Below are 16147 nucleotides of genomic sequence, written 5' to 3' on the forward strand. Positions count from 1 at the left end.
ATATATACATTACTTTTATCAAAAGCTTTTGACTAACAAATTAACTACCGATGAATGATTAACCACTATTAATCTGTTGCCAGTTTATTATTCAGTCTCCCCTACTCACAGACACTTTTCGTCTTGATCATGTGTAGATGTTATTTTCCATTTTATGGTGTGGCCTGGTGTGGTGTGGTCGTATGTGTATCGACAAAAAATATAATATTCGTACAGTGGAGGTTGGTTACCAATTTCTCGATTGAGTGTAGGACAAATGAGGACTTGTCATCGACTCAAAGCTACAAGTGTCGGTTGGTGTGTCATTGCTTAGCTCAAGGACAAAGTCATAGAGATCGATATTGTAATTGTTGTTTTGTCATGTGATATTAATGATCGGTCATAAGTCATCACAAATATAAAGCTGATTGCATGCTTAAGAACTGAAGGTCATTTGTGTCAAATCAGACTGATATTATATAGTAACAATACTAACAGTGGATTGTGATTGATAAGATGATAAGTGGAAAGTTTGTTGTTTGTTCGATATTTGAGTGTCTGACTACACCTGTGAATCTTCCAGTGGTTGTTATCGTAGTCGCTGGTGCTGTTGATCGGATAATGGAGAATCTGGAGATAGATGAGATTCGAGTGACCGTGTCGGTTCACTAGAGAATGAATTGTCAAATTCCGAATGCTGCTCAAATATTGGATTTGACACATTAGGAATCGGTGAATCGGATACTTGGAACAGACCAGACGATTGTGGTTGTACCAAGATCAAACCATCAACATTGGATTGTGACTGATCGGATTGTGGTGATGAATCGGGTTGACGTCGTGAGTCGATTCCAGGCTGTGACTGTTGTGATGATTGATTTTGACCATTCTGTATTGCTCGAAACTGTTCAGATAATGGTGGTTGTACCAATAGCAAACCATCAACATTGGATTGTGACTGATCGGATTGTGGTGATGAATCGGGTTGACGTTGTGAGTCGATTCCAGGCTGTGACTGTTGTGATGATTGATTTTGACCATTCTGTATTGCTCGAAACTGTTCAGATAATGGTGGTTGTACCAATAGCAAACCATCAACATTGGATTGTGACTGATCGGATTGTGGTGATGAATCGGGTTGACGTTGTGAGTCGATTCCAGGCTGTGACTGTTGTGATGATTGATTTTGACCATTCTGTATTGCTCGAAACTGTTCAGATAATGGTGGTTGTACCAATATCGAACCATCAACATTGGATTGTGACTGATCGGATTGTGGCGATGAATCGAGTTTTTGAGAATTTGCTTCATTCTGGATTTCTTGTGTTCGTTGTATTTCACTATTCTGAGATTCTTGAGGTAGTTCTGTTGATTGTTCTTCTTGTTGTTGATGATAATGATCAGGTATTGAATGACCAACGTCATTTCGTGGCTGACTCAGTGATTCTGGTTGATTATATATCTGTGAATCGAATGGTTGTTGTGTTTGATCAATTGAAATTTGTAAACCATCATTTTGGTTTGGTTGAATAATCATTGGTAATGTATTTATTGGTTGCAAGTTTCCAGAATTTATCGATTGATATTGAGCTTGTGATTGAATTGAATTGAATTGTTGATTTTGTTGTTGAATTTGCTGCTGAATAATTTGTTGTCCATTGTTATAAGTGTTAATAAATGATTGTGTTTGACTTTGTTTTTGAATTGAATATCCACTTGTATTAAATGTTTGTACTTGATTTTGTGATTGAAATGAACCGGTATTTTGTTTCAATGTCCATATATTATTCGATATAGGAATACAATTGATGTATATATTCAAAGATACAATAATCATTATTAACATTGAATTAATCATGATTCATGAATAATTATCAGATGAACGTTTTATTCACTATACTAAAATGATCATATACAACTGATTATAATATATACAGTAATCTATTTATATAATTCATTGTAAATAATTAATCTTTTATAATTTATACTTTTAATGAAAAATTCATCCAATTAACATATGAGTTAATGACATTAGTCATTTTTGACAAGATAACAAACATGCAAAAGAGAGAGAGACAGGTGGGGTAATCGTTTCTAAGTATAACAATTACAATGTTATTTTCTGTTAAGATATCAATATGAAACATGTTAGAAAGATTTTATACGTAAACAAATAGACTGTAGATCACCAACGTAGATGATTGATGTCGAATGATCGGAAGCCTACTCGAGTTAAACGGGAATGGCGTGACGAACCAGCTAACGTCGAAGTCACATCTCTTGGTCAGCACCTGACGTGGACTACCCCATTGACGTATCAATGTACCACAGATGATTTGAAGACTGTACAACACAGAGGACGTTATTACGGAAATATATTAGTTAAAGTAGATACAAGCGAAAGTAAGACCACTGCTGCATGGGCCATTCCATGGCATACGATTAATTGATGCGCGTTGGTTGTCCTTGATCTTGACGAGGACCGATGGTTTGTTCGATATTCAATGACTCAAATGCATGATGATTTGGCTAAGGCTCAGTGGAATTTCACTGGCCCTACAAGACAGATAAAGATTTATTTAATACCTAAAATAAAGTTTAATAATGTACTTCTTTAAAATTTTATTTACCTTTCACTGTTATCATTGTAGTGAACGAGAACACAAGTGGTAGACAATCGAATGTATTTATATTACAAAATTAAAGAATTTCTGAGTAAAATTTGAGAATTATACAGTAAATACTTAATTTGTAAAATATTTTAATCAACTGTCTTAAACTTGACTTTTTCTTTGTAAATGTCAATCCTTTGTCTTAGACTTCACTGTTCCTTCATTATCATATCAATCGCTTTCTGTTTCCGTTCTTTCTTTCTCGACCTTCTGTTGCTAGATATTTTATTCCTGAATAGCCTTATATACTACTTATGTTGATATAAGTAGCACATACAACACCAGCATTCACTTTGTCATATGTGTTGACGTTCATGTTATCTTACAAATTTTCAACTTAAATGCATTGAATTCGCTACAATATGTTTTATATTATATGTATTCTCTTTTAAGCTTACATATGAACTTTAAAAACTTATAATATCTGAAGAGTATGGCTTATTGTTTTCCATCTTCTTATACTTTTATAGTAATGTCTATCAAGAATATTTTTGATAAGTCTTACCTGTAGAATGGCATGGCTGTTATGTAACTTACGACTAGTTTAAAATAACTTCATAATGATAATGGTGAGATTATAATTTCTGCACAATTTTTGAGCAATTCTAAAGGGACCCTGGGAATATCCACTTACTTGCTACGGTAAAAAATGTTTAAATTAGTATGAGGAATTAGGATTAGGATTTAGAGTTAGAAGTTATGATTAGGAATTACAGTACGCATTTGAATGACGAACTGATATCAAGTATAGTGCCAAAATTCTATTTAACCATTTGGATAAATGAATTTCACTCCAAAATTTAATACGTGTTGTCTTTATTTCCAATAGTTAGTCCAGAAGTTATAGTCTCGCCATGGTCATTCACACTTATTTACATATTCACTCAACAATAAATGTGAACGCAGGTGTTTGCTTGTATTTCATATTATGTTTCGCTTACTAACCATATAAAGTGCTATGGCTTTTTAGCAACAGTTTCATTGGTCTGATTTGGAAGAAAAATTTGGTATTAATACTTTGCCTTCTTTCGTATTTCATTTGTAGTCATCATATACATTTGAAAGACGATAAAATATCTCATTGGTATTTTTTTCTTAAAAATATGATTATGAAATCCAACAAGCACTGGATAGCCGTTTTTTCCTACTATAGGACTCCCGAACAGTGGACATTCACGACCCCGCATCTGGGAACTGGACACAGGACTTTAAGTTTGGCACATGAATAGTTAACCTCCATACCATATAGCAGGGATCTAATGGTGCACAAAAGTCTTTGGATGTGAAATATCTTATCCGAAGTTGTAGATGAAGAAAAGATTTGTTGGTAATCGGTATCGGGATTTTCAATCATATTTGTAACTTTAACTCTATGAGGACATGCAGCGAAGTGTACAATAATATATTGAGATAAGCTTTAACATGTATGAAGCATTAAGGTATATACTACTTTGCATTTTTTTAGCGAGTTAGTTTTCTACGGGATGGGGTCGCTAACCCCATGCCCAACCCTCCTCCTTTACCCGGGCTTGGGACCGGCAGTAACTCTAGAAGAGCTACAGGCGGAGTTATTAAGGTATACATAATGGACATGATTTTGTGAGTGCAATTTTTTACATGATGAATATTTCCAAGGTTAGCACATACGTTTATTAACGGTTATTGATTTGATTACTCATTTGTCGGTTTGTTTTTCACAGGAAATAATCTCATCACTAATTAAATGAAAATATTTACGATTAAGAAAAGTTATTTAACTGAAATAACTATGTAAATAACCTGAGATTTGAATGTACACCAAAGAAAATCCATTCAAAGCATCATAATTAATAGATGATGATTTTACACTCTAGAAGGTGCGTTTAGGTAACTAAATAAATTCATTTACTAGACTAGGTATGTGATGAGACAGAATTTTAAAGAAAATGTCTCGAGTTGTTCATGGGGCATATGTTATTGGATCGTAATACAGGAGAGTAACTGAATCTATCCAATTTGAGTATTGATTAATTCACCTAGATTTTCTATCTAGTACCAATCAACGACTAACAATTAACACGACGATAATGAGGTCAATATTTACAAAGTTTGGTCTAGAATTCAGTTCTTCCACAATCGCTTTTCCGATAGCCAGTATATAACACAACACTATGGATTCGAATTTTCTTCTGATGCATTTATGAATCACATAACCATTATTATGAAGTCAAATCCTGACCACACATCAATATAATAACGAAATTACTACATCAATGTAATTGTTCCATTGGTGAAGCAGAACAGAGTAATATATCCACAATACATTAATAGTAACTTAATAAATACACAACATATAACAACAATTGATTCATCGCATAAGATTTGATAAGTAGGCAAATACAAAATCTCACTAGTTTAATGGTTTAATAATTATATAACAAAATCTAAGCAATGAATCCTGATAAGGTAGTTCCAAAAGTTCAACTTTATTTCATGTTTATCTTCTTATAGTGGTATCAACAGTTGAGTAATTAAATACATAAACATCCAAATGATCTCTCTAAAATTACATATTATACCTTGCGAATTCAGTTAGGCTATATAAATTTCTGTTATTCTGATCATTTTAACATACCAACTAGTGAAACTTCATTTTCTATCTGTTCATATTAAGTAACTTTATGACATAATTGATTAATAAAATCTTTACCTTATTTACATTGTAAAGAAATGAGTTAATCAGAAATCAGGTTTTCTAATTAGCTATTAATATCTTTCTGTATAAAAACGCAATGAAACGAGTCAATAATACCTTTTAATCATAGATAATATTTCAAAACGTTTCATGTTAGCAAGAAACCATGGTTAAAAAGTGAAAAAATAAAACTTATACATTAAGCAAAGATGAATAGTTGCTAGCAGTGGGATCCAGTTTGACGCGCGTTTCGTTCTATATCAAGGCAATTCGCACAGGATGTACATATGCCAATAAGAGACTGATCAATTGCAGTTCTAAATAGCAGTGGGAAGATACGAGTAAAACAATACCAAGTGAATTTAACTTATACATTAATCATTGGTCATTGTATTCAATAACAGTTTTTAATTTCACCTCATTTTAATTTTATTTCTAAAATCAATGCAACTCTATAATCCATTGTTAATACAAAAATGGATAATTCGCATAGAGCAATAGAATCCACGTTTTAAAGTAAATAAAAGAACTTAAGGAAAGAGATTATATGTTTTTTTGTCAATATTTGTTATCTATAATGACAGTAATTATTGATCATAGCTTACATTTTCATTTTACATATTTCGGAGAAAAATACCCAACTAGAATCGTAACGAAAGAGTACTTTTGTGGTGTGTGCTACTGATGTCGATAAATATAAGCGGTATGTATCATAAATCGAAAGCGAAATGACTGGAGGCAAAAGGTTAAGAAGATCGAAGAATAGAGAATGATTGGTGTGAATACAAAGAAACAATGAAGTCTAAGACGACTGATTGACATTTTGCAAATGAAGTATTTACTGTATGGTTCTCAGATTTCGCTAAGATGTTCTGTAATTTTGTTTTCAAATACATTTGATTGTCCTCGATGGTGTTCTTGTTGAGATAAAATGGTGGTTGGAGGTAGCCAACAGGAAACTTGAACCTGGGTTTCGTGCTACTTGGCCTTCGTCAGCAAAGTGCATCTATAATCTTGAGGGAACCGATGCTCCTTATCACCCAGCTTTACAGTCAGAAACGTTACCACTGAGCTATCTCAACATAGTGCACACAATCTTGAGTCATCTAGACTAGTGACCACATTTCAACTTGGTCGATAGGATTCGATTTGCACTAAGAAGGATCTGACATACATGACGTTGATCACCATCCAGTTATCAATCAATTGAACATATTACAAACATCTATTTATAGACGAAAATGATGAGAAATCTGCAATTCTATGTACTTTAAACAGAACAACTATAAGTGGATGCATTTTCCATCAAAAACGCATGCACAAAACTACATGGGTATCACTGGATTACACTAAAGAAAACCAGATTGATTATATTTGAATAAAGCAAGAACAAATATTGGTGCAGAATAATATATATATATATATATATATATATATATATATATATATATGCTAGAACAGGTCAGAGGTTAAAAATGGGAATTAATTCAGGGTGGGTGGTGTAATTGTTTACTGAAGTTCATAAATTGTGTGATAAATTTAGAGATTAATGGAATTGAATAATCATAAGATGGGTTACGTAATAATAATTAAATAGAATTTGAAAAGTTAACATAATTTAAGAGGATCAGGTGGTGGAAATATGTGAATAAAATTTTGGTTTAAGAATTAGGTAATGGGGGAGGAGTATAAATATTTTAAAATAAATAAATGAATAAAATAACCCAAATAACCAAAACACAAAAAAAAGGTTACCACGGTAATGATAAGTTTATTAAAGTCTCTTTTTGAATGCATAAGTCCGGTTTAAGTTTTTTGATCGCAATGGCTTCAGCAAAACGGAGAGTGGTCGAACTTCTTTGTCTATTGATAATTTTAAAAGCGTTCAAAATGTTGTTTGGGAATACATATATTCGAAAGATGTAAGTCAACAGATCAAAATAATTGCGAAGAAGATGAACTCGCGTAAAAATCCCAGAATTAATCATGTAAATAAGTACAAAATAACAAATGGGATTACAAACTCTCATAAATTTATGAAGTGCTTGTATCCTTGTGATGATGATTGTAGTAGTTTTCCGAGTTTCAGCTCCATACTGTAGAGCTGTCTTGACGTTCATATTGAAGATTCCGACTTTGACATTGGTTGACAGACAGTTGTTTTGAGTTGCATATGTTGTTCAACTGTAGGAATGCTGTCCTTGCTTTGTCAATTCTTGCCTGTACATCTGCATCAGACCATCCACGTTCATGGATGTTATTGTTGTCCAGATGCGTGAATGTTTCCACCCCTTGTAGAGATTCTCCATCAAGTGTGATGGTGTTAGTGTTTTCCGTGTTGTATTTGAGGATGTTGCTTTTTCCCTTGTGTATGTGAAGGCCTACTGCTGTAGAGGTCCTTCCACACTGCCTGTATCCAACCGCATTTGTTTGCATTTACGAGACAGAAGGGCTAGTTCGTCTGAAAAATCCAAATCGTCTAGTTGCATCCAACTTGTCCATCATATTCTGTGCTTCCCGTCAGATGTTCAGGCCAGCAACACTATGTTGGAAACCTTTCCTGGTACTGACAGTAGTGTGATGACACTGCAGATGAGTTTTCACACTTGTTCAGATTTCCTTTCTTTGATATCTTGATTGGATTTCTTTCTTTCTAGTCTGTCGGTGGCACTTGTTATTCCTCCCAAATCTTCCTGAATAGAGTGTGAAGCATTTTTGCAGTTACTTCTATGTGTGGCTTCAGTGCTTCAGCTGGTATATTGTCAGGTGCTGCTGCTTTGCCATTCTTGATTTTTCTGATGACAACCCTGATTCTTCGATCGTTCGTGAAGTGACTTCTGTAGGAAAATGCGTGTGTGCTACTTCGATATCCGGTGGAATCGATGGCGTTGACCTATTCAAGAATTCCTTAAATTGTTCAGCTCATCTGTTTCTCTGTTCTTGAATTTCAGTGAATGGCTTGCCTTTGTCCTTGATCAGTCTCTCAGGTTTACTATATCTCCCTATCAGTTTCTTGTTAGTGTCATATGGTTGTTTCATATTTCCATCTCTTGCAGCTTTTTCCACTGTCGTTGCTAGCACTTCCACGTATTTCTGCTTGTCAGCAATAATGCTCTTCTTTACTTGCTTGTTTGCTTTTGTGTATTCAGCGTGCAAATTCACTTTCTCTGTTCTTGTTTGGAATTTGTTACTTGCTGTCTTTTTATTCTTCCTGTCTTGAGAGATATCTTGAATTCGTTGGGTTTGTCAATATCTCGAAGGAATGTTGTATTGAAACGTTGTAATGCCGTTTACCCAGCTGTCCAGTATTTCTTTCGTTTCAGTTTTATCTTGGCAACCACCGGTTGGCGGTGATCTAAAGCTATATCGGCTCCTCTCCTGGTTCTCACGTCTTCCATTGACCTGAAATTTTTGCTAACGCTAATATGACCGGTCTGGTTCCGTTTAGTGTGATCCGGTGAGACCCATTTAGCTTTGTGTGTGCGTTTGTGTGGGAATATTGTACCGGCTATAATCATTTTATACACATAGTTCCCTTTATTATTTTAAAGAGAGCTCTCTTTAAAATATAATCATTTTGTTGGATGCACATCAATGTGCAAATCTGTCACCATTCTCGTTCCTTTGTCCCAGCCAGTCCATATCGACCCATGATATCTTCATACCCGATGTTGTCCATTCCGATTTTGGTGTTTAGGTTTTTTACATCAGAATGGTTAGATGCTGTCCTGGTCACTTCTCCACGATTGATTTCAGCGTCTCGTAAATCTGACCTTTATCGTCGTCATTGCTATCTTTGGTGGGTATATAGCACCCGATAACATTCATCGTGATTTTCTCCTCCTATGTTTTAAAGGATGCTTTGAGGATCATAAGTTCATGAGATTTCTATTATATAAGTGTTTTCGTGCTTCTTTGGATAGCATTGTGGTGTGTGCTACCTATATTGACATAAGTAGTATATGATGTTAGTCGTGAACAGAAGGTCTGGTAGCAGAGTGACAAGAGGATCGAACAGTAAAGAATGGGAAAAGAATGCAATTTTTATGAAAATGCAAGAACAATTAAGTGTGGGTCATTTTGAGACAAATGATGAACATTTTGCAAATTAAGCATTTACTTTACGATTGTTAGATTTTACTAACAAGTCCTGTAATTTCGTGTTGGATACATTCTATTGTCCCCCCTGGTGTTCTTGTTCACGACAGCATCACAGCAACTCCAAGAATGTGTGTGTGGGGCTTTTTTTCGTGATGGGAGTTGCTAGGTTTGAAGCGGTTACGGGTTCACTTAGTCTGCGAACGGAGCAAAGACTTGTAACCAAAGACCAATAAACTATGTATTCTATTCCGTCTCAGCCCCGCTAACTAGAAAGAGAAGGCCGGAGAAGTATATTCCGCAAAGAGCCAGAATCACGAGCGATAATAACAGACACAGATAATAACGTATATATACAGCACAAAACCGCCCTTGGGAAGCGTTGCAAAATAGCATACTAAAAGACACAACGGACCAATAGCGTTTAAGATTCTCCCAAGTGGAAAATACGACATGAAGGTGAAAAGAGCACCTTTGGCGCGAAAACAGAGAAATTCAAATTTTCTAAATAAAATTACAAAATTGAGTCCTATCTCGAGTGAGTTCTGGGGATCTAACGTCCCCTACAGTGTACAGCAACATCTCTTTCGAATCTATCCTTTTCTGTCTAGATTGGGTGTAATGTGTTCCACTGATTATGAGAACCGACAAGCTGTATGTCCCCATTTCCATTGTTAATTGACTAGTCCTGCCGGTTTCACACTTTTACCGGACTTCCCAATTACCTATATTAATTGTTAATCTGGTGGTTAGAAGAGGCATCGGCCTTGTGATTTCCGAAAAATCTCGGCATCTACCATGAGGCATCATCATTTTTCTGAACAAAGATGCTTCAACTCAAAGGACAGAGCTTAAATGGTCCAAATTATTCATTCTGGTTATCATTTTTTAGCAAGTTTGTTTTCTACAGGATGACGATTCTGACCTCACACCCAACCCTCCTCCTTTACCCGGACCTGTGACCGGAGACACAAACTTGTATACACAAAATAAATAAAAATTACTCAAGTTTCCTAATCAATTATTCAAAAAAATGTTGTTAAGTAACAATTAAGGTGAATTGTTCAATTATATAAGTAAATGATGCAAAATAGTTTGCAAAAACATCACTTTTAGATGAGAATTTGTAGGTTACAAGGTGAAGTTCGTTATATAATTTTTTAAAAATATTTCTTTAATTGTACTAGGTAGTATTATCTCTCTGTCCATCTTGGATTTACTATGCTTGATTTCATCTAAACTTGTAAAGAATTCAATTAAAAGTGACAAATTTACAGCTGTTATTGAGTAAACATTGACACCAATTCTTATATACTGAGTTAAATTTTTCTATATAAGTATACTAATGATTTCTTTACAAGGAATGAAAAATATGAATGAACATTTAATTATGATAAAACAACATTTCATGTATAATACCATAAACATTTTAAATCTATCATTAATTAAAAATGGTGGGTTGATTCAATTTCCATTGATTATTCATCCAAACCGAAATGATGGTTTACAAATTCCAGTTGATCAAACACAACAACCATTCGATTCACAGATATATAATCAACCAGAATTATCTAGTCAGTCACGAAATGACGTTGGTCATTCAATACCTGATCATTATCATCAACAACAAGAAGAACAATCAACAGAACTACCTCAAGAATCTCAGAATAGTGAAATACAACGAACACAAGAAATCCAGAATGAAGCAAATTCTCAAAAACTCGATTCATCGCCACAATCCGATCAGTCACAACCCAATGTTGATGATTTCATATTGGTACAACCACCATTATCTGAACAGTTTCGAGCATTACAGAATGGTCAAAATCAATCATCACAACAGTTGCAGCCTGAAATTTACTTTGTGGTAGCTTAGGTTCCTTAATCAATCACCTTGATAACCGTTATTATATAAGTCTCAACGGTGTTTGAATTCTGAAGGCAATAAGAAACAGCAACTACAGTTTATTAGCGGATAGCACGAATATCAAATCTACAAGTGAATCCAGCGACTTTGGAACAGATAGGCCAATATGTGCGAGCGAGCAAATACAGAGGTAAATTTATAATCCAATCGAATAAAGCCTAACTAGGCAAGCAAAAGCTAGTAACAGGATTCGGCCTGCTTGAGCATCTGGGCTACCCGTTCCTGCCATCCAGATATTTCAACAAGTTATCTATTTTTGTTTGTTTTAATATATCAATATGTTTATTAATCTCATAACCTATTCTGCTGCGTTTCTGAAAAGTGTACAACCTTTCGTTGTCAAGGTTACAAAAACCTCAATAAGAGACAATGTGGTTGCTGGCAATATACAACGAAAAGAATGCACATTATTCAGATGTTCATTTAGTGAACTGCTAACATCTAACTGGCGATCACTTAATATTTATCTCCAGGACCGACCAAGAAGAAAGAAACGGAAACTTGTTGAAATACTTTATGCTGAGAATTTTATATAGTACCAAAAATATAATATTGAATAAAGCTGAAAAAATATAAATATATATATATATATATATATATATTACTTACTTACTTACTTACACCTGTTACTCCTCGTGAAGGAGCATAGGTCGCTCACCAGCATTCTCCATCCAACCCTGTCCTGGGCAATCCTTTCCAGCTCCTTCCAGTTGTAATTCATCCTTTTCATATCTGCTTCTATTATCCGACGTAATGTGTTCTTTGGCCTTCCTCTTTTCCGCTTCCCTTCAGGATTCCAAGTTAGAGCTTGCCTCGTGATGCAGTTTGACGATTTGCGTAATGTATGTCCTATCCATTTCCATCGTCTTTTCCTAATTTCCTCTTCAGCTGGAAGTTGGTTTGTTCTCTCCCACAGAAGGCTATTGCTGATGGTATCCGGCCAATGGATGTTGAGTATCTTGCGTAGACAGCTATTTATAAATACTTGTACTTTCTTGATTGTGGTTGTTGTAGTTCTCCAAGTTTCAGCTCCATACAGTAGAATTGCCTTGACGTTCGTATTGAAGATTCTCACTTTGATATTGGTTGAAAGTTGTTTTGAGTTCCATATGTTCTTCAATTGTAGGAATACGGCCCTTGCTTTGCCAATCCTCGCCTTTACGTCTGCATCTGAACCTCCATGTCTATCGACGATGCTTCCCAGATATGTGAAGGATTCTACATCTTCCAGAGTTTCGCCATCAAGGGTGATTGGATTGCTGTTCTCCGCTTTGAATTTGAGGACCTTGGTTTTCCCTTTGTGTATGCTGAGGCCTACTGATGCAGAGACTGCTGCTACATTGGCTGTCTTTATCTGAATCTGTTCACGTGTACGTGATAGGAGGGCTAGGTCATCTGCGAAGTCCAGATCGTCTAATTGGTTCTGAGCTGTCCATTGTATTCCGTGTTTTCCTTCAGATGTCGAGGTCTTCATAATCCAGTCGACCACCAGAAGAAAGAGGAAGGGAGAGAGTAAACAGCCTTGTCTGACTCCGGTCCTTACTTGGAATGCATCTGTCAGCTGTCCTCCATGCACTACTTTGCACTGTAGTCCGTCGTATGAGTTCCGGATAATGTTGACAATCTTCTCAGGAACTCCGTAATGTCGAAGAAGTTTCCATAATGTCCTCCTATCTACACTGTCGAATGCCTTTTCATAATCAATGAAGTTGATGTATAGTGATGAGTTCCACTCAACTGATTGTTCGACGATGATCCGTAGTGTTGCAATTTGGTCTGTGCACGACCGATCCTTTCGGAATCCAGCTTGTTGATCTCGAAGTTGGGCATCTACTGCATCCTTCATCCGGTTCAGCAACACTCTGTTGAAGACTTTCCCTGGTATTGACAGTAGTGTAATGCCTCTGTAGTTTTCACATTTGCTCAGATCTCCTTTCTTTGGAATCTTGATGAGGTGTCCTTCTTTCCAGTCCATTGGCACTTGTTCCTCCTCCCAAATCTTTTTGAATAGAGGGTAAAGCATGCTTGTGGTTACTTCGACGTCTGATTTCAGTGCTTCAGCTTGTATGTTGTCGGGTCCTGCTGCTTTCCCGTTCTTGATTTGTCTGACGGCCATTCTAATTTCTTCCGTCGTTGGTGGGTTGACATCTATAGGAAGATCTGTGTGTGCTGCTTCGATGTTCGGTGGATTCATTGGAGCCAGCCTATTCAGGAGTTCCTCGAAGTATTCTACCCATCTGTTTCGCTGTTGTTGAATTTCAGTGATTGGCTTGCCTTCTTTGTCTTTGACCGGTCTCTCTGGTTTACTGTATTTCCCTGATAGTTTCTTCGTTGTATCGTAGAGCTGTTTCATATTTCCTTCTCTAGCAGCTTTTTCTGCCGTCGTTGCTAATTCTTCCACGTATTTCTTCCTGTCGGCTCTAATGCTCCTCTTCACTTGCTTGTTTGCTTCTATGTATTCAGCTTGTGCTTGGACTTTCTCTGCTCGTGTTCGGCTGTTGTTAATTGCTGTCTTCTTGTTCTTCCTTTCTTTGATCTTGTCCAGTGTTTATATAGAGATCCATTCCTTATGATGGTGTTTCTTTAGGCCCAGAACTTCTTGACACGTTGAAGTCAATGTTTCTTTGATGCCTTTCCAGTTGTCCTCCATGGTAGTTTCTTCTTCCTTCAGTAGATCTTGAAAGGCTTGGAATCTGTTGTTGAGAGCTATCTTGAATTCATTGAGTTTGTCAGTATCTCGAAGGGAGGCTGTATTGAACCTTTGTATTGCTGTTTGTCCACTTGTCCAGTTCTTTTTTAGCTTCAGTTTTAAATTGGCTACAACTAGGTGGTGATCTGAAGCTACGTCAGCTCCTCTCCTGGTTCTCACATCTTCCATTGTCCTTCGGAATTTTTTTTTAATGCAAATATGGTCTATCTGGTTCTCTGTAGTGTGGTCCGGTGAGATCCATGTAGCCTTGTGTATACGTTTGTGTGGAAATATTGTGCCTCCTATGACTAATTTGTTGAATGCACACAAATTTGCAAATCTTTCTCCATTTTCGTTCCTCTCTCCCAGTCCATGTGGTCCCATAATATCTTCATATCCGATGTTGTCTATTCCGACTTTGGCATTTAGATCTCCCATCAGAATGGTGAGGTCATTTCTTGAGCATTTCTCTATGATTGACTGCAGCCGCTCGTAGAATTGATCTTTAATGTCGTCGTTGCTATCATTGGTGGGTGCATAACATTGGATAATATTCATTAAGATCCCCTCCTTCTTTGTTTTGAATGATGCTTTGATGATTCTGGATCCGTGGGATTCCCATCCTACAAGTGCATTTCGTGCTACTTTGGACAGCATTAGAGCAACTCCCTGTGTGTGTGGAGCATTTTCCTCTTCGTGACCGGAGTATAGCAGCATCTCTCCCGTAGCTAGCCTTTTCTGTCCAGCTTGGGTCCAGTGGGTTTCGCTGATTCCCAGTACTGCTAAATTGTATCTCCTCATTTCCGTTGCTATTTGGCTGGTCTTCCCGGTTTCCCACATTGTTCTAACGTTCCATGTACCTATAAAAATTTTTGCTCTGGTTGTTAGAAGGGGCATCGGCCTCGTGGCTTCCGAAGGAATTCGGCTTTCACCATGAAGCGTCATAATTCTTCTAAATGAAGACCTTCTAACTCTCAGGGCAGAGTTAAAATGGTTTGAATTATTTTTCTGGTAAGCGTTTTTTTAGCGAGTTAGTTTTCTACGGGATGGGGACGCTAACCCCATGCCCAACCCTCCTCCTTTACCCGGGCTTGGGACCGGCAGAGAATGATCTATCGAGTAATATTTAAGCGATCAAAATTTAAGCTAGAGAGAGATAAGAGTAGGCTCTCATGTGATCAATCAATTGCTACATTCACTGTGATTGGAATTTTCAGGCTGTATATGGTTTGCGCAAGACATGATAAATTGTTATTTACAATCATTCAGTCTATTTACATGTCCAACATAGTGCATTTTCAGTGACGTTCGTTGACTGAAGTGTGATTAATTATCAGTTGTGCTAATGAAAAACATAACATACGCAACTTAGTGCACAGTCTTTTGACTAATCACTATAAATAAACGAAATATACTCGTTAAGACATAATATTAGGAAGATTGCTTCAAAGAAGATTTATCTTTTCAAGAGATTTATCTTCAAAGCTGTTTAGTCGCAAAGATGTAGAATAAACAATGGCATTAAAACGTTATTTTTATCAGGGTGTAGTGTGGAATTGAGTCGCGGTTGACTAGGATCATCACTACAGGAGGACTACGCGCCCGTCAACAGATAAGATCTCCTGTAAAATGTGATCGATAGACGAACCCACCAATAATAAAGGGAAACGCCCACCACCACATTAACTCCTTTTGACCTTGCACGACTGTATCTCTTTATTAACCAATCACAGTTTAATGTTCATTGTAAAACAATATTTGCTTGTTGACTCATTTTTCCTATTCTCTGGCTACTGTTCGGTATGTTATTTGTCTGTTTTTTCCCTGTATTAATAGATCGTACAGTTTGTTTGTACACTGACGGTGTTAATTTATGTTTTAGAAACAGATAAAGTTTATCTAGCCAAATAGCTTGTTTCTTCTGACTTTGGCCAAACCAAGACTCTGTATTCGACGGTCTAGAGAATAGCTCAGAATTAAACCTGTAGGAAATTGCTCCCTACAAAGTTTCGAACAGTATCTCATCAAAGTTTCGTACATTGGGTACCTCTATGGAGAGTCATAAAGCTGATCATATTCCTGAATTGTCTCCTCATTATTCAGAAACC

General features: G+C 36.3%; 1 protein-coding gene across 1 annotated transcript; it reads right to left on the minus strand.

The window, feature by feature from the left end:
- Positions 1-568: 568 nt before the first annotated feature.
- SPT7_1 (Transcriptional activator spt7) lies at positions 569-1837 on the minus strand (the record flags this gene model as incomplete). The annotated part of the gene is made up of 1 exon (XM_035732254.2): positions 569-1837. The coding sequence occupies one exon, from the start codon at positions 1835-1837 to the stop codon at positions 569-571; it is 1269 nt and encodes a 422-aa protein (XP_035588173.2).
- Between the last annotated feature and the right edge of the window lie 14310 nt (positions 1838-16147).

This window comes from Schistosoma haematobium, chromosome ZW (genome assembly GCF_000699445.3).
Source record: "Schistosoma haematobium chromosome ZW, whole genome shotgun sequence".
In the NCBI taxonomy this organism is placed as follows: Eukaryota; Metazoa; Platyhelminthes; class Trematoda; order Strigeidida; family Schistosomatidae; genus Schistosoma; species Schistosoma haematobium.